At 38.9% G+C, this 24,311-nt stretch overlaps 1 protein-coding gene across 3 annotated transcripts in view; it reads left to right on the plus strand.

Annotated features, from left to right (window-relative positions):
• Positions 1-24,311, plus strand: part of ADGRB3 (adhesion G protein-coupled receptor B3) — a 695,949-nt gene that overhangs the window by 334,267 nt on the left and 337,371 nt on the right. For all 3 annotated transcript variants that reach the window (XM_026507135.4, XM_048219740.2, XM_057303989.1), the window contains 2 exons: positions 4,914-5,108; positions 21,965-22,033. In XM_026507135.4, coding sequence (XP_026362920.3) covers positions 4,914-5,108; positions 21,965-22,033 — 264 coding nt within the window. The remainder of the gene's footprint in view (positions 1-4,913; positions 5,109-21,964; positions 22,034-24,311) is intronic.

A 24,311-nucleotide genomic window follows, 5' to 3' on the forward strand; every position in this document is an offset into this window, starting at 1 on the left:
TGTCTGACTGCTGTGGCTTAGACTTCCAATATTTTGTTGAATAAAAGTGGTGAGAGTGGACCTCTAAGGTCTTGTTCCTGACCTTAGAGGAAAAGCTCTCAGTTTTTCACTATTGAGTATGATGTTAGTTGTGGGTTTTTCAAATATGGCCTTTATTATGTTGAGGTATGTTCCCTTTGACCTGTGTTGTTGACCGAATGTTATACTTTGTCAGATGCTTTTTCTGCATCCATTGAAATGATCATGTGGTTTTTATCCTTTCTCTTATTGCTGAGATGTAGCATGTTGATTGATTTGTGAATACTGAACCATGCATGCATCCGTGAAATAAATCCTACTTGATCATGATGAATGATTCTTTTTAATATATTGTTGGATTTGGTTAGCTAATGTTTTGTTGAGGATTTTTGCATCTGTGTTCACCAGAGATATTGGCCTGTAGTTCTCTTCTTTTGTGGTGTCTTTATTTGGTTTTGGTATCAGACTAATCCTGGCCTGATAGAATGAATTTGGAAGTTTTCCTTCCTTTTCCATTTTTTGGAATAGTTTAAGAAGAACAGGTATTAACTCTTCTTTAAATGCTTGGTATCATTTGCCTGTGAAGTCATCTGGTCTTGGACTTTTGTTCGTTGAGAGTTGTGTGGTTTTGTTTGTTTTTTATTACTGATTCAATTTCATTGCTGGTCATTGGTCTGTTCAAATTTTCTATTTCTTTCTGATTCAGTTTTGGGAGTTTATATATTTCTATTAATTTATCTATTTCTTCTAGGTTGTCTGTTTTTTGACATGCAAGTTTTTATAATATTCTCTTATAATCCTTTGTATTTCTGTGGTGTCATTTTTTAATTTCTCCTCTTTCGTTTCTGTTTTTGATCATTTGAGTCCTGTCCTCCCGCCTCCTCCTTTTTTTGTGAGTCTAGCTAAAAGTTTGTCAGTTTTTTTTATCTTTTCAAGAACCAGCTCCTGGTTTCATTGATCTGTTCTATTGGGTTTGTTTTGTTTTGTATTTTTTTAGTTTCTATTTCATTTATTTCTGCTTTGATCTTTTAATTTCCTGTCTTTGAGTTTTGTTTGTTTTTCTTTTTCTAGTTCCTTTAGGTGTAAGATTAGGTTGCGTATTTGAGATTTTTCTTTCTTCCTTGAAGTACACCTGTATTGCTATAAACATCCCTTTTAGAACAGATTTTGCTGCATCCCAAAGATTTTGGACCATTGTGTTTTCATTTTCATTTGTCTCCATCTATTTCTTATTTCCTCTCTGGTTTCTTGGTTGACTCGTTCATTGCTGAGTAGCAGATTATTTAACCTCCACATATTTGTGTTCTTTCTAGATTTTTCTTGTGGTCGATTTCTAGTTTCATAGTGTTATGGTCAGAAAAGATGCATGGTGTGACTTCAACTTCAAACTTTTTGAATTTGTTGAAATTTGTTTTGTGGCCTAATATGTGATCTCTTTTGGAGACTGTTTTATGTGTACTCGAAAAGAATGTATATTCTGCTGTTTAGGATGGAATTTTCTGAATATTAGAATGGTCTGGTCCAGTGTGTCATTCAAAGCCACTCTTTGCTTGCTGATTTTCTGTTTGGATGATCTGCCCACTGATGTTAGAGGGTGTTTATTATATTACTATCAATTACTTCCTTTATGTGTTTTTAGCTGCTTTATGTATTTGGGTGCTCCCATCATGAGTGCACAATATTTGCAATTTGTTATATCTTCTTGTTGGCTTGTTCTCTTTATAATTATATAGTGTCCTTCCTGGTCTCTTGTCACAGTCTTTGTTTTAAGTTTATTTTGTGTGATGTTAAGTATTGCTACTTAGCTTTCTTTTCACTGACATTCGCATGAAAAATGTTTTTCCATTCTTTCATATTCAATCTGCATGTGTCTTTAGGTCTGAAATGATTCTCTTATCAGCAGCATATAGATGGGTCTTGCTTTTTTATCCATTCCACCACCCTATGTCTTTTGATTGGAGTGTTTAGTCCATTTGGATTCAAAGTGATTATTGACAAGTATGTTCTTATTGTCCTTTTCTTACTTGTTTTATGATTGTTGTCATAGTTCTTTGTTCTTTTCTTCTTTTGCTCTCTTCTACAGTTTGATGACTTTATTTAGTGATGTACTTGGGCTCCTTACTCTTTTTCTTTTTTGCATATCTATTACTGGTTTTTAATTTGTGGTTACCATGAGGTTGGTATATAACAACTTCTGCATATAACAGTCTCTATTAAGTGAGCTTAAGTTCTCTTAAGTTAAATTAAGTGAACTTAAGTGAACTCATTCTTTACTCCTCTCCCTCCCACATTTTAGGTATATGATGTCATAATTTTCATCCTTTAATTCTGTGAATCCCTTGACTGATTTTTATAATTATACTTATTTTTACTGCTTTTCTGTTTCCTACTTTTCTTATTCTTGCTTATGGTCTTTCCTTTTCACTCAGAGTCCCCTTTAACATTTCTTGTAGGGCTGGTTTCATGGTCATGAATTCCTTTAGCTTTTGTTTGTCTGGGAAACTCTCTATCTCTTCTTTTCTGAATCATAGCCTTGCTGGATACTGTATTCTTGGCTGCTGTTTTTGTTTGTTTGTTTGTTTTGTTTTGTTTTTTCTCTCAGCACTAATTATATCATTCCATTCCCTTCTGGCCTGCAAACATTCTGCTGAAAATTCAGCTTATAACCTTATGGTGTTTCCTTTGTATGCAAAACTTTTTCTTCTCTTTCTAGTTTTAAAATTCTATCATTAATTTTTGCCCTTTTAATTACTATGTGTCTTGGTGTAGACTTCCTTGAGTTGATTTTGTTGGGGGCTTTCTGTGCCTCCTGGATCTAGATTTCTGTTCCCTTCCCCAGATTTGGGACATTTTCTGCTATTATTTCTTCAAATAAATTTTCTGCTTCCTTTCTCTCTCTCTTTTTTTCCTCCTGGAATCCCTATAATGTGAACATTATTATGCTTGATGGTGTTGCTGAATTCCATAAGTCTATTTTCACTTTTTATTATTTTTTTTCTCTTTCCTGTTCAGCTTGATTGCTTTCCATTACTCTTTCCTGAAAATCACTGATCCATTCTTCCGCTTCCTCTAGTCTGTTTATTCCATCTTGTCATTTTTTTTATTTCATTTACGTAGTTCTTCATCACAAATTGGTTCTTTTTATGTTTTCTGTTTCTTTGTTAAGTGTCTCACTGAGATTCTCCCCTCTTTTCTCAAGTCTCATGAGTATCTTTATGACCATTACTTTAAATTTTCTATAAACATTTTGCTTATCTCCATTTCATTTAAGTTTCTTGCTTTAATTTGTCCCATTGCTTTTTTGGGGACATATTCCTCTGTCTCCTCATTTTGTCTAACTCTCTGTGACTGTTTCTGTGCGTTAGGAAAGTTAACTACTTCTCCTCTTGAAAGTAGTGGCCTTATGTAGAAGAGGTCCTATAGTGCCCTGCAGTGCAGTGTTTCCTGTTCACTAGAACCTGGAGTTTCAGCAGTATCTCCTATGTGTGCTGTGTGTGCCCTGCTGTTGTGGCTGAGCCACTTTTGCAGTCCCATCATCTGCAATGGCTCTCTTGCCTGTTGGTCCCTGTGTTGTTAGTGGGCCAGTCTGGGGCTGTCTTGGGCTTAAGTTGACTCAGACCAGGCACTTGCCAGAGATGCAGTAGCTGAACTGCAAGAGAATGTGGATGCGGGGCATATGGTGCCAGAAAGTTTTGTGCTAGTGGGAGGGAACCTGCAGCTGCTGGGGACCAAGGGAAGCTGGATGGGGTGCATCTACAGAAATATGCAGGTAGAATGCCTTGTGTCAGCAAGGTTTGTGTGGTTCCGCTATGGGAGGGGACCTGGAGTGAAGGCCTGGCTGGAGGAGAATGCATGGCTGTGGTGCACTGTTAGCAAGTTGGGTAATGAGTGTTGGTCTGGAACTGTTTCCTGAAGGTGGGTGTATGTTTAGGTGGGGCAGGGAAGGGAAATGGATCCTGACAGCTTCTTTGTTCCTAGAGAAGTCTTTCAGTTATCCCTACCCCTCCAGCACAAGCTCTGAGATTAGTACACAAATTTTTCTCCCTCCCAAGTATCCCAGGGATTTTTTCAAATTGCTGCTTGTATGCTGCATCTCCATGGGGCTCTTTGTTGAGTTGTCTCTTTAAGGGGAGGAACTCAGCTTCCTCTCAACCTCCTGGCTCTCCTCCTTATTTAAAGTTCCAGGTTTTAAGGCTGCTGATTGTAAGAACTCACAAAATTTGGCCCTCTTGGTTTTCAAAACCAAATGTTATGGAAATTCATCTTCCCTGTGTATTCTTTCTGGTTCTTCAACTGCAGCTCCCTCTCTCCCACCAATAGTCCCATGTCTCTACCCTTCCTATTCTCTTTCATATGGTCTCTTCTCTACATTTAGCTATGTCGAGTTTGTTCTGCCAGTCTTTGGGTCATTTTCTCAGTTATTTACACTGATGTGGGTGTTAGCTAGTTGTATCTGAGTGACAAGGTGAGCTTAGGGTCCTCCTACTCAACCATCTTTCCCAGAAGTTAGAAAAATGGGTATTTTGAAATGTTTATCATTTCCTGTCTCTGATCACATCTTGCTGAATTATCTCACTTGTTTATCACACCTAAAAGTATTTTTTTTTTATTTTTACTCAATTAAAAACCGAAATTAGTACAAACTTTTCCCAACGTGTTCGATTGTGTGTTCTGAGTACTAGAAAAGGCAAGTCTGTTGTGCCTGCCAAAGTGTATATGCTCATTAGTTTTTGCATGCTGGATGTTTATCCATCAGAGTGTGGGATACACAAAATTCACAGTTTTGTAATGCTATTTTATAGTTGACTCTGCAATTTTGAATACATTTGATGAAAATATGTAGATTAATAGTAATGAAGATTCTGATGTTTATTCTGTTCTTTTGACCATCACAGATCAAAGAACACCTTGCTAAGGGGCAACGAATTTTGGCAGGTGATGGAATGTCCCAGGTGACCAAGACACTGTTGGATTTAACTCAGAGGAAAAATTTCTATGCAGGTGATCTTCTGATGTCTGTGGAAATTCTCAGAAATGTGACAGACACGTTTAAAAGGGCACGTTATGTCCCTGCATCTGATGGTGTCCAGGTAAGAGAGACAAGCCCCTGAACGAAAAGACTAGTGAAGATGCATTGGGGTTTTGGCCCTGAGAAGCCCATGCTGCAGCCCTTAGGAGGCATTCTGGCCTGGAGGGAGAGAGGCCTTACTCCTGCAGGGGACATATCCAGGTTGTGCTTAGTGTGAGCTCTGGAAATGACCTCAATTCCCTTAGTCATTGTACACCTCAGTGTCCTCAACCATAAAATGCACATACTACACCTCAAGGAGATACTGAATGAGAATGTGTGTAAAGTGTTTTGAGCCCACAGATAAAAGGCACTATAACAAATTCAAGGTTGTATCATGGATATTTTATTCCCACATTTAATATCACCATCTTGCCATAAGAGACTATTAAAAGTACATTAAGCATAATGAAAGCACATTACCTATAACATGCAAAGAAGATATAGTTTAAGTTTTGTTGGGGTTTTGCTATCAGAAGAGGGAAGGCCATATTTAATTTTGTGGAACCATTGCCTGAAAATATCGGGCAAATAGAGAATTGTTCTGGATAGGAAAAGAAGAAATTCAATAACTCCTCACAGCATGTTTCTCTTGTCGCGGAAGACTTCTAGAGCAACATCGTTTATTTCCATAATAAAGTTTAAGTACTCACCCAATTTCAGTATTGTCTTTGCCCTTAACGCAAAGCTTGTTGAATGGCAAACAAAGCACATTTAATGCAACTCCTGTTTGCATTTCAGATTAACTCCATTTGTGCTGTAGGCTAAAATGTACTCCTGCCAAGAATGCCGAGTTGATTTCTGCATTTCCAGCATAATGCTCTTCCTGCATCTCCCCATAAAGTTCATTAAAATAAGGTTTTGGCAAAACTCCCAGACCAGGTCGTTTTCTGTCAGCTTACTCTCCATTTGGGAGTTTTATTTGCATTTCACTTGGAAAATGCAGGAGGGTTTTTTTTTGTTTTTTGTTTTGTTTTGTTTTGCTTTGTTTTGTTTTAATCAGATATTGAAGGAAAGAGGAAAGGAAGACTTTTTGAAATCATGGAATCGTTCATAAATAATATTGATGCCCTGATTTGTATAGAGGTACATATGTTACTTAAATTGTATGCATATACTGCTAAAATTAACTGAAATGAGAATTATTGGTGTTGGCGTTTTATATGGTATCACCAGTGTCCAAGAATAGTTTTAATTGTAAAAATATGTGGGATGGAAGATTATTGTCATTTGAGCATTTCAAAAATTTTTATTTACAAAGAATAAAATGGCTTTTCAATTTTAAAAACTTGATAAAGTACGCCAAGCCAGTATTTTCCCTGTAGTTCTGAGATCCTTCTATCCATTAGAATTACATTAAAAAATAACATCCTGATGCAAAATACAAGTTGTAATTTCAAAAAACCTTAGATACTTAGGTTCACAGTTGAAACATCAGGTAGAATGATGAACTAAATAATCTCTAGGACCTCCTTTAACCCTCAAGAGTATAGGGCTTTAGGGGCGCCTGGGTGGCACAGCGGTTAATCCTCTGCCTTTGGCTCAGGGCGTGATCCCAGCATTACGGGATCGAGTCCCACATCAGGCTCTTCCGCTCTGAGCCTGCTTCTTCCTCTCCCACTCCCCCTGCTTGTGTTCCCTCTCTCGCTGGCTGTCTTTCTCTGTCGAATAAATAAAATCTTTAAAAAAAAAAAAAAGAGTATAGAGCTTTAAGATTTTTAGATGCTGAAACTGAAAAAATTAAGATTACCAGGTTATACTGGGAACATATTTTGATTGAGTTACTCATTGGAGTACATTGACTCAATGAACAATTAGTTTAACCAAAGGCTTAGTCATGGGGACATTAGCTGGTTTGATTTAAATAGAGCAGTTTGGCTGATTATTTTGTTGTCATTTTGGCACAGCCAGAAATTTCCATTCCACTCTTTTATTAATCCTTCACACTACACAAAATTCTCAGCATGTTGGTGTCCAAGTCATCCCTTCACAAACAGGAGCTGTATTTTTCTATTTTGTTGTCTTTACTGGTATCTTTTCAGGCCCCTGGAATACCCTCTCTTTTGGAATCCCTTCTTCTTCCATTTCTGTCTGTCAAAATCTTTAGCCTGGATCTAGCAAGACTTTCTGAATGCTAGACTAGAAAGCCCCAAGCTCCATCTGAAAATGATCTTTCTCTTTTCTGAAATCTTAGACAACTTTGCACCTCTTTTATTCTACTTTCCACCACTTTATAGAAACATTTTATATATTTTTTATCATCTTTGCTTGATTGTAAACTCTGATTTATAACCTTACTCAGCATCACCTGTACCTTACTTAAACTTCACTCCTCTATTTCCAAGGGCTCTGGACATTTCTGATTGGCTAGCACCTCAGGATCAATATGGCATAAACTAAGCTTATCTTGAATTGCAAGGTTTTTTTTGCATATTATACTTCTCTTTGTAGAACTAGCAGTCCTTAGGCTGCAATTATAATGTTATCTTGGGTTTTCCTTCTTTTCCTTTTTTATAGGCTATGTCTATACAGTATCTTTTCTATCCATTCTTTCCTCTCTTTTCCCACTGCTATTGTCCTACTTTAGCCTTTAGTTGCCTCAGCCTACATTATTTCCATAGCCTCTTTCCTTTAATCCTCCCTCAGATTTTTACCTACATCTCTATTCATCTTGTACATCATAGTCCTATTAGTTATCCTAGGACAGCTCTGATTATGTCACTTCTTAGATCAGAAACCTTCACTGGAGCTCCAAGGCTCCCTGAATGACAACCCAAAGTCTTTATGTTGTTTTCTAGTACACTCCACAGTATGTAGGTTACCTATCTTTACAGCGAAGTGCATGAGTTATTCCTCCTCTTCACAGACTTGTGTCAAATGAATTACTTCCTTTTTCTTTTCTTTTTTTTTTTTAATTATTTATTTTAGAGGGAGGGGAAGGGCAGAAGGAGAGAATCTTTCAATAGATTCTCTGCTGAGCACAGAGCCAAACACAGGGCTCAGTCCCACAACCCATGAGACCATGGCCCGAGCCAAAACCAGGATTTAGATGCTTAACCCACTGAGCCACCCAGGTGCCTCACCACTTCCTGCTTCTTGAATGCACTGTACGTTCTTAGCTCTTGGTCTTTGCCTTCTCTGTGTTCTTAGACTGACTTGGTCACTCCCAGTCTTCTAAGGTAATTTCTGGGCCTCTGAATTCTAATAGCACTTTCTCTTCTGCATCTCTTTATATCTCCTATTATTAGCGCTCATTAGTAAATCTTGAAAAAGAAGACATTTTCCTGATCCATCTTTGGATCCCAGCCAAGCTCCAGGACACCCTCCTCCTCAAACAAGATTGAGCATAGAATCTTAATACCAAAATTAGTAATTACATAGGTACCACTAAGTTTTTTTCATTCTTTTTTTTTTTTTGTTAACTGAGAAGGAGAACATAGAAAGATTAAGTGAAATTATTTTAAAAGAATGGATTCTTTTCAATGTAGTTATGTGCAATTCATTTTAGTTAAAATGCCTACTAATGCTGGATTCACTAAAAGATTGATTTGATGCATCGATGACAGTGAGATAGAATAGCTACAACCTATTAAAGTTGGGAAAAAATAAAGCGTGGATGTATGTCTTGGAATGATAAAGCATAGTAATAGTTTTATTTTTAGAAACTGTAGAAAAGATATTCCAAAAGTCTTTTCCCTTCTGATACATTCTTTTCCAAACTCTAGGGCTTCATCATATCTCTAAATCTCTCTGTTAGTTCTCTATGTAGTTTATCCTCCAATTTCCAATCTGATGCAAGTTCCTTCCAGATCCAGCTCAAAAATCCCTTCTACTCAAAAGTCTTCTCATCAAATCCCAAACAGAATTCAAATTTTTCCTAATTGTCTGGCCTTTTGAAACCTTGTAAATATCTCTACTTCTAGCATATTACTTACATAACATTGTAACATCTCTCATAATAGTCTAATTATTTGTTTCTAGGTCTGTTTTCAGCAATAATTTTTAAACTTGTTGAGAGATGATTATGTCTTGAGGCATAGTAGACACTCCAGTATTTGTTGAAGTAATTAATAAATGAATGTGAATAACATAGTAATTTGGGGGAAATTTACATTGTTCACGCACACACACTAATAAAACTCTGAACATTCATTTTAGAGAGAGAAAGGGAAAGAGGAAAACATGTCCATTTACTTATTTTTTTACCTCTGGGAAAATTTATAGTGAAACTCATTCTATCAATAGAAGATTGAATTTGCAACACACAAACTGGAACTTTAAGACTTGACAGAATTAAATCAGACATGTGCAAGTTGAAATTCCATCTTGTCTAATAACTATCTTGGTGTCTTCAAACACATTAGTTAATATTTCTCCATCTTATTTCTTCATATCTAAATAAGAAATAAAGAAGACATAGTAGTATGGTCTATTCTCATTATTCATGGTAATTCTATCGTGTAAAGTTGCAGCAAACACTAAGTTAGTGAATACTGAACCACTTACTCCTAGGGAAAATGCAGGATGAGATCCCCTTGAGAATTTGTTCATACCATTTTCATCAACCAATGAATACATGACATATGTTTAATCATTAACAGTGAACTCACAGCCAAGACATTATAACTCATGCCAGAAAAGTTTTCCTAATACATATGTTTTCTCTGTAAGGCACATGACAGTCTTTTTGAGTTTAAGAATACTAGATGGTCCTTTAGCATGTAGCAATGTGCTGTGGGACATTTTAAATAGTGAAATCACCAATAAAAAGCACACGCAAAAAAAAGAAAAAATAAACAAAAACCAACCTGGGCATTAAATTGGCCATGAAAAGGAACTTGTTTACAGTATGTGAACTGGAACAAAAAGTCAGAATGTTACCATATTTGGTCTCAGCTGGGTACATGTGCATTGGGTGATTCAAATATTTGCCACTCTGCACACATCCATGAATGACCATAAAAATATTGAGTTTTGATTTGGGGGTTACAAATAAACTTTAGCAAGTAGTCAATTTGTAAATATGGAATCCACAGAAAATGAAGATTGACAGTAACTCTTTTTTAGGGCTGTCATGAAGCTTAGAAATAATATAGGTTAAATACATAATAATCCATACATAATAATATATGTGAATTTTCTGGCACGTAGTAGGTACTCCATAATTCCATTATTGCTATTATTGTAACTCTTAGCATAACAGTAAAATATGGGCCTTGTTCTCAGGCCACTTACAATATAATGGAAGGGGGGAAAAACACCTTTCAGATGAGTGTAGACTGTAGTAGTGAAGAAGAGAGATAAAGTACAGTATGTCTCACTTCTAGGAATTCTAGAAGCATAGAGAGCAAAGTGCAGGAATAAGAGAAGAATTCATGGGAGAATTAGGACTTGAGACAGAATCTGGAGAAATAAGCTGGGCACAGAGACAATAGTCCAGCTATGCAACCAAAGGCATAGAAGTGGTATGAGCATGGCATGTTCAGGAGACCAAGGTTTGTAGAAAATGGGATACATGTTGGAAAATGCAGATCATAAAGACAAGAGAGTCAAAGCCAGAGAAGAGTTTGGACTTCATTCTCTATAAACGGGTAACTAAATGTAAGTGTTATTTTTGGAAATGGTCTGGCAGAGGAAGATAATGTGGATTAGTGAGTGGAGGAAGACTGGGGGAAAGAACCCCATGGAGAGACTATAGCAGTGTTCTAGAGGTAAGAAAAGAAGAAATCGTGCTTTGATGACAGCGGATCAGAAAAGGAGGAGTAATCTCTTAATGGAATGAAAGGCAGGCCCTTGAGATAATTTATATTTGGGGAACAAAGGAAGAAAACATTGGAAAGAATACACACATGGAGCATACACAATATACTCATCGTGTACTGTGCCCCTCAAACTCACTGAAAGCAGGGACTGATCTCTATTCAGGCATCTTTCTGTTTCCTGATAAAACCTCTGTTGGTCTAACTCAGTGTTTTGCAAATGCTTTTGACTGTGACCCACTGCAAGATACACAATTTACATCCATATATAGTTGAAAACTGGAGTTTCAAAAATAATATTTACCTTGAGTGTGTGTAATACACTCAGGTATTTTCTATTCTTTTCTATTTTGTAATGAAAAGTTGATCGTGACCCTATATCAGGTCAACACTTCATGTTTGAAAATAACTTGTTTATCTAATACATTCCCTAGGCTTGAGGAATTTACTTCCCAACCATTGAGATTAAACAGAAAGCTCAAACCTCGGCTTCCAGTCTCTCTCTTAAATGCCAACCATAACCTAAATAAAAATTTCAGGGGTGCCTGCGTGGCTCAGGTTGAGCACCTGCCTTCCGCTCAGGTCATGATCTCAAGGTCCTGGGATCAAGCCCCACATCGGGCTTGCTGCTCAGCGGGAAAGCTGCTTCTCTCTTTCCCTCTGCTCCCCCCCCCCACCCCATTCATGCTCTCTCTTTCAAATAAATAAATAAAATCTTTTTTTAAAAATTTCAGCATTAACTGACCAAGGAATTAAATCAAAAGCGGAGTTAGTGATTTCAGATAAGCCAAGCATCTTTTTCCCTAAAACTCTGGATGAGCAAACATATGTGCTGCACTATGGACCTGCTTCATGCTGCCCATCAATGCTGGCAGGTCACCCAGTGAGAATCTTGGGCATTGTTTCTCCTATGATTTCAGTGTGAGACACTTTCACCTTTTGCATACAAAAGACTAGATTGATCGATGTGGAAACAACTATTACTATGATAATATAATGCTGTTATGTACTGATAAGCCCCATCTGTGCAAATAATCTAATACTTTTGACTAAATAAGATCTAGTAAAGGCCCTTTCGGTTTGGAATTATGATACAGCACTAGCATTCAAGACACAACCAGATGCCTTGAAATCCTTTGCTTAAAGAACACTGTGCAACCAGAGCATTAATAATTTCCTTGAACATAAGTAGGGGACTTAGGGAAGGCAGTACGCTGTGATGATTAAGAATGCCTGCCCTGTATGCAGAATCCTGGCCCTCAGGTCACAGCTCACAAGCTATAGGATGCTAGAGAAGTAACTTGTCCTCTCTATGACTCAATTTTCTCTTCCATCATATGGGGTAATAGCACCTACTTCGTAGTTAAATTATCTATGTAAAACTTATATAGTACGTGGAGGATAGTAAAAGCTCAAGAATGTAGCTACCCTTGTTTTCTGAGAAGGTGAAATTCTGATGGAGCAAAAGCCTGAAGCATCTCTGGATCACAGGTACCTGCTGCCAATGCACATCTGTACTTTGGTGTCTCTCCTGCAAAGAGAGGAAGGTCAGATGACCCTCATGGCACCACCTAGGGAAGTATGGGCACTCTTTTTAAATCACTTATTACCGAGGAGAAGGGTAGAGAATGTGTCAAGGAAAATAGGAGTCAGAAAAGAAGCATTAGTCCTTAAGGTTGACATTGCATGGCCGTTTTAAAGATAGAGAGCAAATGGACATAGAGAATGGCTTACGTCAATAACCGGGATTTCTAGCTCAGTGGGAGCCAGGTTGTGAACAGGACCACAACTCCCAGCTGGCAATCACTCCAAGTCATAAACGGCTACTGTTTTCAATGCTTAACAGCCTGAGAGGATTTCCTATGGTTTCTCTGTGGCAGAGAGAGCCCTGTTCAACTAACAGCTCTTTCTAGGTAGTATTTAAACCTCGCCCTTATTATAAAGGGGAAAAGAAGAAATTCAGCACCAAATGATTTCCTTAAATGGATAAGATATTAAGCAACAAGTCTTGCTTCACAAAGCATGATTAAATCTTACCAGGAACAAACTTGAGAAGATGGCTGCTGGCTATGGGAAACTCACAATCTGCACAGGAGAGTACAAAATATGTGCAACAATCAGGTGGGAAGAGGAGGGGGGCTAAGAAGTTTTAAGAATATGTGTAGTACCGCCTATCTACTGGTAAATGCAATGTAGTGTAAATAAATTTTTTTCGGTTGGGTTTAAAAAATGTAATAAAACATTTGATAGCCTTGTCCCTTTCAGAATTATTCCTTATTTCCTTTGGAGTCAAGAAAATACTGAGATTTGCATTAACAAAATACACAGGTAGTTTTCTGTTGTGATTCCACTTACTATCAAAGGTTTTTTCTTTTATTTATTTATTTATTTTTAAAGATTTATTTATTTATTTTAGAGAAAGAGAGAGTAGGGGCAGGGGCAGAGGGAAAGGGAGAGAGAGAATCTCAAGCAGACTCCCCACTGAGCGCAGAGCCCAACTCGGGGCTCGATTCCATGACCCTGAGATCATGACCTGAGCTGAAATCAAGAGTGGTGTGGTTAACTGACTGAACCACCCTGGCGCCCCTTGAAGATTTCTTTTAAAAAATTATTGGGGACTGCATTAGTTTGCTAGAACTGCTACAACAAATACCACAGAGTGGGTGGCTTAAGCAATGGAACTTTGTTTTCTCATAGTTCTGGAGATAGAAGTCCAAGATCAAGAGGTCGGCTGGCTTGGTTTCTCCCAAGGCCTGTCGCCTTAGCTTGCATCTGGAGGCCTTCTCACTGTGTCCTCACAGAGCCTTTTTATCTGTGTGTGCATGCTCCTGGTATCTCTGTGTGTCCTGATTTCCTCTTCTTACAAGGACTCTCATCAGATTGGATTAGGCTCCTCCCTAACAGGCTCCTTATAACTTAATCACCTCATGAAATGTTCTATCTCTAAATATAGACACATTCTGGGGGCCATTAGGGCTTCAACATTCAGTTCTGGGGTGAACACTATCAGCCCATGATGGAGAATCTTGAAGGACTGTGAGAATTTCCCTTGAGCAAAGAGGCACGTGCTAGGCATCTTACACCAGGACAGGATCTACTATGACCACTGTGTTGCCAGGGGTATAGTGTTGCCAGGGTAAACTTGTGATGTGTGCGTGCTTGCACATGCTGGCCCTTTGATGTATCAGCAGGCCTGCCCCAACTTGGCTAATAGATTAGTATATCATTCCTTGCTTAAGAAGCAGCCCCTGTATGGATTTGAGGATGATTTTGCCACACTGAGTTATGTTTGTATAATTTTGGCTGTTCTGCCAGGCTACCTCCGGTTAATAATCCTTAGCATATTTAATCATAGTAGTATCGCTAACTTCTTCACCTTTCCTTTGTAAACAAGGACCCTCAAGTAGTGCCAGTCTCATGCCTGAAGGCACTGAAGGTTGGATGGCTTCTTTTTTTCATTTAGCCTCCCCCATCCACTGCCCCTCAAAGCACACCCTCTCTGCTACCTCCTGCTGGAGCCCTTGGTCCTGAACTTAGCCTGAAGAGACTGGTAGCATTGAGTAAAAAATTGCCCATCCAAGCTATTCAGGAACTGCACAGGTCAAACTGTCTTACATCATGCCAGAACAATGAGATTAGTGTGAAAGACAGCCAGTGTTCCCGGAACCATGTTCTGATGTAGTTCTCAAAGTGAGTCAGAGTTTCTGTGAGATCTGTGATTAAAAGAAGAAAATAACAAAGATATCCTTTAAGACTCTGCCTTTTTTTTCTCTCTCTAACCCAGTGAACAGTAGGGCATATTTGCTTCAGTAATCTGCTGTTCTGTTCCTCTAGATCTGACAGATTGCAGTGGTCAAGCTGGGGCAGTCCAGCTCTGCTGGCAAGAGGAGACTTCTGACCACAGCTTGCCAGGTCGGGTCATCCAGCCTGCTCTGGATCCCACTACTGACCTATTGACCTTGACACCCTTATCCTTTTGGGCCCCAATTCATCCCCTGGTTTTCCAGTGACTCTGTTTCTTGCCTCATATTCCCTAGATATCTTGGTCCCAGAACCTGCCAGGGGGCATCCTGGATTATAGTCTCCTGCCTTCTTAAACCTTGATAGTTTCTCATGGTCAATGGCTAGTTGATGTGCTGCTTGGGTAGATATTATAGATAAAAGATTTAAACCACAGTATCATGACTCTTTGTCCTAATTAGTTGTGAGTAATTTTGTCTATTCACTTGTTATAAAAAAAATAATAAGATCAAGTACTCTTCAGGGGCGGTTAGTTTTTTTAAAAATATGTTAGGACAAACCCAGGATTATTTGTATAATGATGTTTCTCAGTTTCACTTCTGTGTATTTTTTTGAATAGAAGACTAAGAAGTAGAGTCACAGCCAGGTCAGAGGAAGTTGGACATGTGTTATCCATGTCTTCATCTGTAATCTGGGCATGCTCATGGTTATGTATATCCCACATGCAAATGTCGTTGGTCAGGTGCATAGAGGCTGAAAAAATACATGAAATGTACCGAACTACACCTTGACCCTCTTTGGATTTTTACCCTTGTTAAATGCTTAGTCTGTCTCCTCTAGATCTCTAGATTAATCTCCCCAGTGGGGTGTCTTCTTTCTGAATTCATTTTATTCTGTCACCTTTAAGTCCTGCTTCTCTTCCTACCTTCTTATCTCCCGTCTCTCTTCCTTATTCCTCTTCCTGTCTAGTCTGTCACCAGTGCTTTAACCCTGACTTCATCCCATTCAGCTCTATTCCTGGTTATCTTTTTTTTTTCCCCAAAAGTCTCCAGTTTTCAACTAGAACTAATGATTCACAAATGTTTACCTTTTAAGCTGCCAGCTCGTAGTTAAAACAGTCTGCTGCTCCTCTTCTCTTAGCTATAGCGTAGACTCTTCACGCTCAAACTGAACAAAATGACACTGACTGTCTTCTTTCGCGACACTGCTGTTTCTTCTTTGGTATTTACCATGGCTAACCACGTCATCATTCTAAACTGCCTGAGCTGGGAGCCAAAGACTGATCTTTGATGCTGTACTCTCCCTCCAGTGAAATCTGTCTCCATGTCATATTGTTTCTCTAAACCAAGCTACCCTCATCTCCAGCCTCAATAAGCAAGACAGACTACTTTCTGACCTCGTTGTTTTCCCTTCACTTTTCTGCACTTTGTTTTCCACTCAGCTGCCAAAGACAGATCTTTTATTTCTAATGAAACTCATGTCATAGAACGATAGCCTGGCATCAAGGCCCCACTTTATCCGACCTCTATCTTCTCCGTCCTGTGTTTGTATTCTCCCTCCTCCACCACATCCAGCCCCCTGTTTTAAGACCATGACAGCTATACTGGCTTTCTCTCTGTTTTTTAAAACGTGTCCATACTGTCCCCTCTACCCTGGAAAGTTGTACATTCTCTTCCCATTTTTCCTGGAACTCTCTTCCTCAGGTCTTTCCATGGTCATGTCCTTCATACCACTCTGTTCTCTGCTTAAATGTCACCTCATTAGAAAAATGTTTCCTGCTGAACATTCAACCCAAAGCAGTCTCACATAAACATGCACACACCCCTCCCCCACCCAGTCACTCTCTATTCCCGTGAACTGTGATTTTTGTATCGCTCCTTGAAGTCGTCTTGTTTATTTACCTATTTATCACTTTCCAGTACCCACGACAGTATAAGCTAGATGAGAGTAGGAACCCTAGTGTGCCTTATTCACTGTGGTATTCATAGCACTTACAACAGTGCCAGGTATTTGGTAGGTGTTCAGTAAATAAATAAGTAGATACATTCATGCTTCTCAAGCATTTTCCACGTCTTCCCTCACCTTTCCATTCTCACATTCACTGCTGTCTTTTAGGTCTTCGTAATTGCCCTTTTGAGCTATTGTAAAACTTACCTACTGATGTTCCTTTCTCTGGTCTTCTTCCTCGTGAAAGCCCACTATGCTTTGCTGCCTGGGTTATATTTTTATAACTTCCCTTATGTCATTCTTTTGCTGAGCAAAGCAGCACTTCTATGACTATACACCTTCTGCCAGGGGTGGGATGGTGGTAGTTGTAGGGCTGGGAGCGTTTGCTGTGTTTGCCAAAGAGTGAACTGTATTTTTGAAAGAGGAGGCCTCCTCATTGGCTGTTGCTGGATTTAAACCTGAGGACCAGGTCAACTACCTACAGCTGCTCCCATCCATTAATTAGGTCCTACAACTTCTCAAAAGTATGTGTCTGTGCTTAGGATGGCCCCAAGACTTCAGTTTGCCATTTTAAATAGGAAGGGTTTGATTCCATATTCATTCAAGATAACCAGTCTTCTTATCTGCAAAAGTAAGTGTCATATCTCCTTCCCTGGGCATAGTGAGGGACTTGCTGGCATTGAGATATGGCAGAAGAAGGTGTTGATTTGGAAAATTAGGTGGGGGCCATTTGTTGATTTTTTTTTTAATTCTTTCAATGCCCACTCCACTCTCTTATACACAGAAGGTATGCAGTTAATCATTTTTAAATACTTGAGTATTTACATTTTCCTTGCCTTATGCTGTACACTAGGACATGAGTGAAACAATCCCAACTAGATTATAGGCTGGTGAAGGGAAAGTCCCTGAACTGATCATCATACAAGTACATCATAATTAAAAATGGTGATAAACTTGAAAAGAAGACCACACAATGCAACTGCAAGTTAGCATGTGTGTCACCTTCTAAGTGGGTGCTATGCAGTTGGGTGGCTGCCTGCATTACTAACCTCTCTTTTATGTGAAGGTGAAGTACAGTAGTTCATCCTTGGGTCAATGCATGGGAGTTCTGGTGCATTGCTCATGCAGGGATGTAGAGATGGAGGAGAGCCCGAGATGCATACTCATCACCCGATATTGGGGAAAACCGAATATCGGGACGGAGAACAAGGGCCCCTTATATAACCACTTCCTTTACATCATATTTTTATGGTTGATTACTTCTGTAGACTGACAGTTTCCTTTGTTCATGGATTTTTTGTTAATTTTGAATGATGAGATATTGGTAAATGAAAAATAAAAATGTTCACTGACTAAAATCAGGAAAAAAAATATGCAGACCCTGAAAACTTAAGGTGGTGGTGGTGATCTGATAAGGCCCTCTTGAGGAAATTGCATATAAATGTAGACATGAAGGACAAGAAAGAGTTATTCGAGTAAAAAAACAGGACGTAGAGCAGTCAAAGAAAGGGACAGCATTATATAGCTCCAGAGGCTAAGCAGGAAAGAGTTTGGGATGCACGAAGAAGTCTAATGAACCTGCAATATAGAGACTATGGAGCGGGTTAGCTGAAGGCAGAGTTGGAACAGTAAGAAGGGGCTAGATCACACATGGCCTTGCAGTTATCAACTGCTCCCCAGATTAGGGAGTCAATGGCCTATCCTGTTCTGTGCATCCTTATCCTAAGGGCTTGTCCCTGACTCCTTGTTTAGCCTTTATGCCTTTTTATGGTCCTCCTATGTTTCCAGTCAGGGCCATCATGATTCCTTAAAGACCATCATGAATCCTTAAAACTTTCAGTTCTACGTTATTAAATCTATTCCTTAGGGCTTGTCTTTGTTTCTCAGTGCCCAAGCATTTTGTTGATGGGTTAAGATGAGGAGAACACATCTCCCAGAGCTCAGATATCTCAAATCGCTAGGTTCATCTACAGCTCTGTTCCCACAAGGAATTCAGCAAAATCTAAATGCTCAGATATGCTTCAGTATATTTATAGAAAACTTTATGGAATACATGAGAAATTTGTCAAGCAGAAGCCAATCAGATGTAAAACAAGGCATGGCCTTTTAGTCTCATGTGGCCAAATCTAGATTTGCACTTCGAATGTGGCAGAAACATTTATGGCTTCTCCTTATAACAGACATTTACTGCACTGATTTTCATAATACTTCCCACAAAGAATAAGTGAAGAGTCATGCCCCCCGACCTTTTTGTCCAACAAACGTTTGCACAATGCCTCTCACATAATACATGTCCAATAATAACAACACCGGAAACCCTCCCAGCGGTGTGCATTTCTTAGGAAGGAGAGTTTTCTCCTGGACAAATGATAGGCCTTGAAGTTAGTGGTGAATAAGCTCTGTGCTCTACATATTGTTTGGAGAGGAAGAGGCTATAAAAGAGAGAAGGAGCGAGCACCCCGGGTTGTGAAAGTCTCTAGCAGCATAATAGGTGCAGATTCACCGTAATGTGGCCATAAATACAAATCATGCCACCAGTCATAAAAAAGATAACGGGAAGGGAATAAAATCATAAAGCCACCATATATTGAGCACTTACCGTGTGTCAGATTCTGTGCTAAGAATTAGCTCCAAGCTTCACAATAGTTCTGTCAGGCAGCTATTATCTATCGCTTCTATCTTATGGTTTAGAGAAGGCAGGCAGAGGTGGGCAACATGAGCCTAGAACCATACAGTTAATGAGTGCTGGGGACATTTTAAGCCGGGTCTGCCCCGTTCAAGCTCCAAACTCAGATTTGTCCAAGGACACTTAGTTTTTCAGAACAGTCTAGGCCATAGAGATCAGGGCTGATCAAAACAACAAAACAAAAGCCTACTGTCAGTCTCAACTCAGAAGCTGACATAAGCGACCTGACCCATAAGTCACCAAAAGAGAGATCTTGCCAGAATGAACAGAGTTCCTGAAGAACTCCAGCGAGAAGTGCAGCTGCTTCCAGGGAAGTTGCTTCATCCTTTCCTCAAAAATTCAGTTACGTGGCCTAAAATGTTATACATACGTCCCTGTCTCAAAAAATACCGTTCTGTTTGATTCTACTCTTTTCTCAGCCTAGTCTTTGAGCAAATGTCAAAGAGAATTGATAGAGAGATGAGTGCGGGGTCAGCTCAAAGAAACGATGCTTGAGTTTTGTTCAAGAGCCTGACATGTGGTGCCTGTGTGACTTCGCTATTTCCTTTAAGTTAGGACAAGGCATTGTGTGTACTGAGGATACGCTGAGGAATAAGAAAGACAATCTTCCTGTAAGTTTTCCCGTCCCCCTCCTTGGATTTTCAGGCTTAGCTCACTGTGCCCTGCATGGTCTCACAGCAGGTCATTCCCAATCCAATCGACAGGGAGACAGGAGAACTTTATTCTGTACTACTTTTCCACCCTGATTAATAAAGTCTGACTTATCGCCTTGGGAGGTGACACAAAAACATTTCTTACACTCTCTGTTTGCCTAGTTGAATGTATATTTTATTAATTTGTGGTTTTTGTATATGCCCTTTGGCAATTTAAGAAAAAAAAATGAACTCCAAATGTATCACTTTGATCAAGGAGTTGTGCGTGCTCACTGGCCTTCACGTACAATGCAGAGTTACTGACCCACTCTCGGCAAAACATGCTTTGTGAAATGTTTTCTCAGAAATGGAAACGCATTTGCACAAATTGCTTCCCATTCCCTTGGCGTCTCTTGTTAGCGGTGGCGCGCATTTGCATGAAAGCTGGCAGGGGTTAGGATGCGGACCATGGTCGTGGACCTCCGCACAGCTAACTGGCACGGACAGGGATGAAATCTGCAACTTTTGCCTCATTAGCAGCATGTCCCCTCTGAGTTAAGCAGCCATAGGCAATTGGAGAACTCTGAAGGTTAATTCTTTCTGCCCATAGGTAGAGTTACAGCTCAGTGGACTAAGCCCTTAAAATGTTATCACTCCAACCGGGAAATTTTAAGTGGAAAAAAATGGCTGGTAGTACAAAAAGGTTAAACGAATTGAAAACAGTCTAAAACAGACTTGCATTTTTTTCAAGAGTCGCATAAAACATTCTGTAACTTTTACAGAGGTTATGACTTGAAACATGTTTCAACCATGTGATTACCAGGAGCTATTAAAATAAATAGCACAAATAGGGCAATTAAATATAGATACTCACAGCTTCAAAGCACAAGAGAAGAGGAAGTGAGGCAGCTTTGTTTTTCTTCTAAAAACACTCAGGTGATTTTACTTGGAATTTGAATAAAGACCTTCTTTGAAAAGCTGGATAGGGAGGAAGGCTGACGAGGATAAAAAATTGCGATTATTTCCCCCTCAAGGGGGTCCTGTCCTGAGCTGATGTTTCGGTGTGAGGCAGTGCTCCCGCTAAATTACATACAAACCAAGCAGAGGAGATGGGCTCTGAGGACACAACCAAGGGACCGCTGTCCACATAGCTTCAGATAAATGTGATGGCTTCACTTTGCACTCCTTAGGTCGTCTGGGACCCCAAGTTGCTATGCGTTTTCAACAGGCACTCTGGTCTTCTCCTCCTGGACTCTGTATTTTGAAGACACAGCATAGTGTGGGAGAACAGGATCTGGTCAAGATCCTTCGTGTGTGAAATGGGAGCTAACTAAAAAGAACTGAACTGAGCTGCTAGACTCAACTAAAGTCAATAGGTCTTCAGCAGTTAGGCCACAAGGATGGTGAGGAGGATTTGGCCCTTGAATAGGAACATGCTATTGTGTCTATTCATTCTTCCATTTTGGCTTGCTGGCAAAAGGCAAAATAAAGAATAATTATTTGAAATAGCTAGGATTTATTGAGCACTTAACCATGTGCTATATGCCAGGTACTTGGAAAATTCCATGTCATCTTTGCAAGAGGTAGCTGTGAAAGTTAAAGAAAAACAGCCAGGAAGCGCAGCCCAAGGATCGACCTGAGGAAACCTGTCACATGCCTCAACCTTGCCCACAGTCTGTGTCTTCACTACAGTGTTCTTCAGAACAGCAGTATAACTAGCTACCATGGTTCACAATTAAGTGGATAACTTGTAATTAGACATACACAAGGGATTTTCACTACCGAAGGAAGAAAACTTATTTGTGAAGAATGATTTTAGGATAGCGTGACAGAATACAATACAGAGACTATAATGGAAGATGTAATTGTAAGTAAACATAAGTATTTTACCTATTCTGATGTCTTCTGAGGTGTATGCTTGAAGTTATAGAGAAATCCCAGAAGTATGGTGCCAAGAAAGGGCCCTCAGAGACCTTCTAGAATATTATGTTAGGGTCATAAAGCAGTATGGCAAAGTGTTTATACCCTTACCACACAGTCAGTTCAAATGGATGTTTTTGAAAAGTATATTCCCCTATGTAACATTGAATCTTTTATCCAATTTAATTTGCAGAACTTCTTTCAAATAGTTAGCAACCTTCTAGATGAAGAAAACAAGGAAAAATGGGAGGATGCCCAACAGGTAAGGCTGGAGCTATTTCAAAACTTCAAATGAAGTCGGCCGAGGAAAGCTTAAAATATATGTGAAGAAATTAATGGCTTGCTATCCCAAGAATATAAAAGGAGCCTCCTAAAAATCATCCTAGATTATATTTTACAAATTTTAGAGAAAATAAGTGATCTCTTTTACCCTAACAATCAATGGACTGAAAGATACTATAAATGTGGAAAAAACTGAACAGGTTTAAGCAATTTGTAACTTTGAGGTATCAATACATAGTAACTATATTATGCCTTACCGACCAGTTTCTTTCCTGCCTACAGACTGTGGGAGAAATAGCAAATCCAAAAGCATATATTACAAACCAAACTGTGGGGTAATAACAAGTAAAATCATTTGCATTTATTATAACACTATGTATAATCTGGATCAGATATGCAGATGTGCATTTGGATTCAAAGCCAAGAGTTGTGAAAATGAGTTCTCATAAGAAAATTTGAATTCTGCTTTTTTTCCTCTTTCTGCTATGCATGATCAGTGTAGAAAGTGGCCTTATTGGTTTAATTATTGTTTTAAAATACCTTTCACTGCATCTGTGCTATACTGACATATGTATGGTTAATAACACTTTTTTTTCCCCACATTACAGAAAAAGTGGGTTAGAGGTTAAAAAAGGGAGAATACGCATGTTTTTAAAAATCCTGTGGAAATTTAATTTAACTGTGTATTAAAATTCTTTAAGTTCTCTACTTGACCCTTGCTAATTCTGAGAGAACAACGCAATCATGAAAATAAGAATATTTTCTGAGGTTCAGGTGAACCATCTATCCCTTTCTCCCCTTATAATCATATTCTCGGTCTTCAGGAGCAAAGCATGCCCTTTATTCCTGTTATGATAGGGGCTCTAAAAATAGTCCAGTGTGGGTCTACCTCATTATCAGGTACAAATTCTGTGCTTCTGGCCATAGCAAGAAAAAAGATCGCTCCTGAGTCTAAGACCCCGAATCTATCTTTTTCTGCTAGCTTGAATTATATATTTGTCCTTGGCTTTCTTCTAGAGGAGAGCCTCATTCACTCACTGGAAGGAAATGGTGTCTTTCCCTAGAATACAGCTGCAGAGGCTAAGCACATCTCTCCAGAATGCAGGAGACTATTAATTATGGATATATTTAGAGCAAATGTATAACACCCTTTTTAAAACAAGACTGCAATTCATCGGATGGCATTATTTACTGTGAGGTCCCAGCTTGAGCAGTGAGTGGTGTACAACTTCTCATCAATGGAAAATCGTGAAACCCTAATCCATCTATTTACCTGTGGTTTTGAGTTAGCTATATTATTATCTTTTAAATATTTTTCAGTAGTGATAATCCTTAATGTCTTTTTAAAGATAACAGCTTGAATAGAAATAAATAAAGATAACTACTTGAAGTTAAAAAACAACAACTATTTTGTAGCTTTAGTAAAAGGGATTGTTATAAAGGCAGCCACATGGTAAATGAGTCTCCAGGTTTGTGGCACAAAGGGTGAACTCCATTGCCGCACATAGTTCATCTTAAATTCACCTGGTATTGGGGTGACCACTTGTTAGTTAACTGGCTTTATCCAAAGGGGAAAAAAATAAGCTTTTTCTATCTTCATGAAGGTAGTTTTGCAACTTAGAGCAAGGTGCCTGCTGAAAGTTAACGCTCCTCCCCTCCCATAGAAACTGAGATAGAGGCCCTGTCTTCCTTGTTATCACCTCTGTCTCTCTCTGAAAGACATCCCTGGGTCTTCCCTGTAAGAGTCTATTTAGCTTTTTAAAAAGATTTACGTACATTTCAAAGAGACAGAGAAAGAACTTAACAATTACAGTTTTTCATAAGTAAGTGCTTTAAGAAAAAGAATGAAGGATGTGGGGCTGGGAGAGGGAGTCTCTCATTTTCAGCAGGGAGAATTAAGCCTCTTATTTTTAATTTGTATTTACCTTTACATGACACATACTCATATACACCTACACAAAAACAGTAGGAAAAATACAGTAGTAGCAGAGAGCTTGGAGCTGATGGAAATTTCATGCAGATTTTTGGAATGATAATGAACTCTCAGAATTCATATTTAATGATTGAAAACTAGGTAAGAAATAACATTTCTCCTCAGATTTTCCCCAAATTAGAAAACATACAAGTATCCATGCCACACATTTCTAAGTGTAATAGTCATTGTTCATGTCTTCAAATATATGTACCTATATGTTGCATCCTCAGGGTCTGAATTTTAGCGGGGCACAGCCACAATCTCCTATAAACTTTACAAACTG

Source organism: Ursus arctos, unplaced genomic scaffold (assembly GCF_023065955.2).
Source record: "Ursus arctos isolate Adak ecotype North America unplaced genomic scaffold, UrsArc2.0 scaffold_29, whole genome shotgun sequence".
Lineage (NCBI taxonomy): Eukaryota > Metazoa > Chordata > Mammalia > Carnivora > Ursidae > Ursus > Ursus arctos.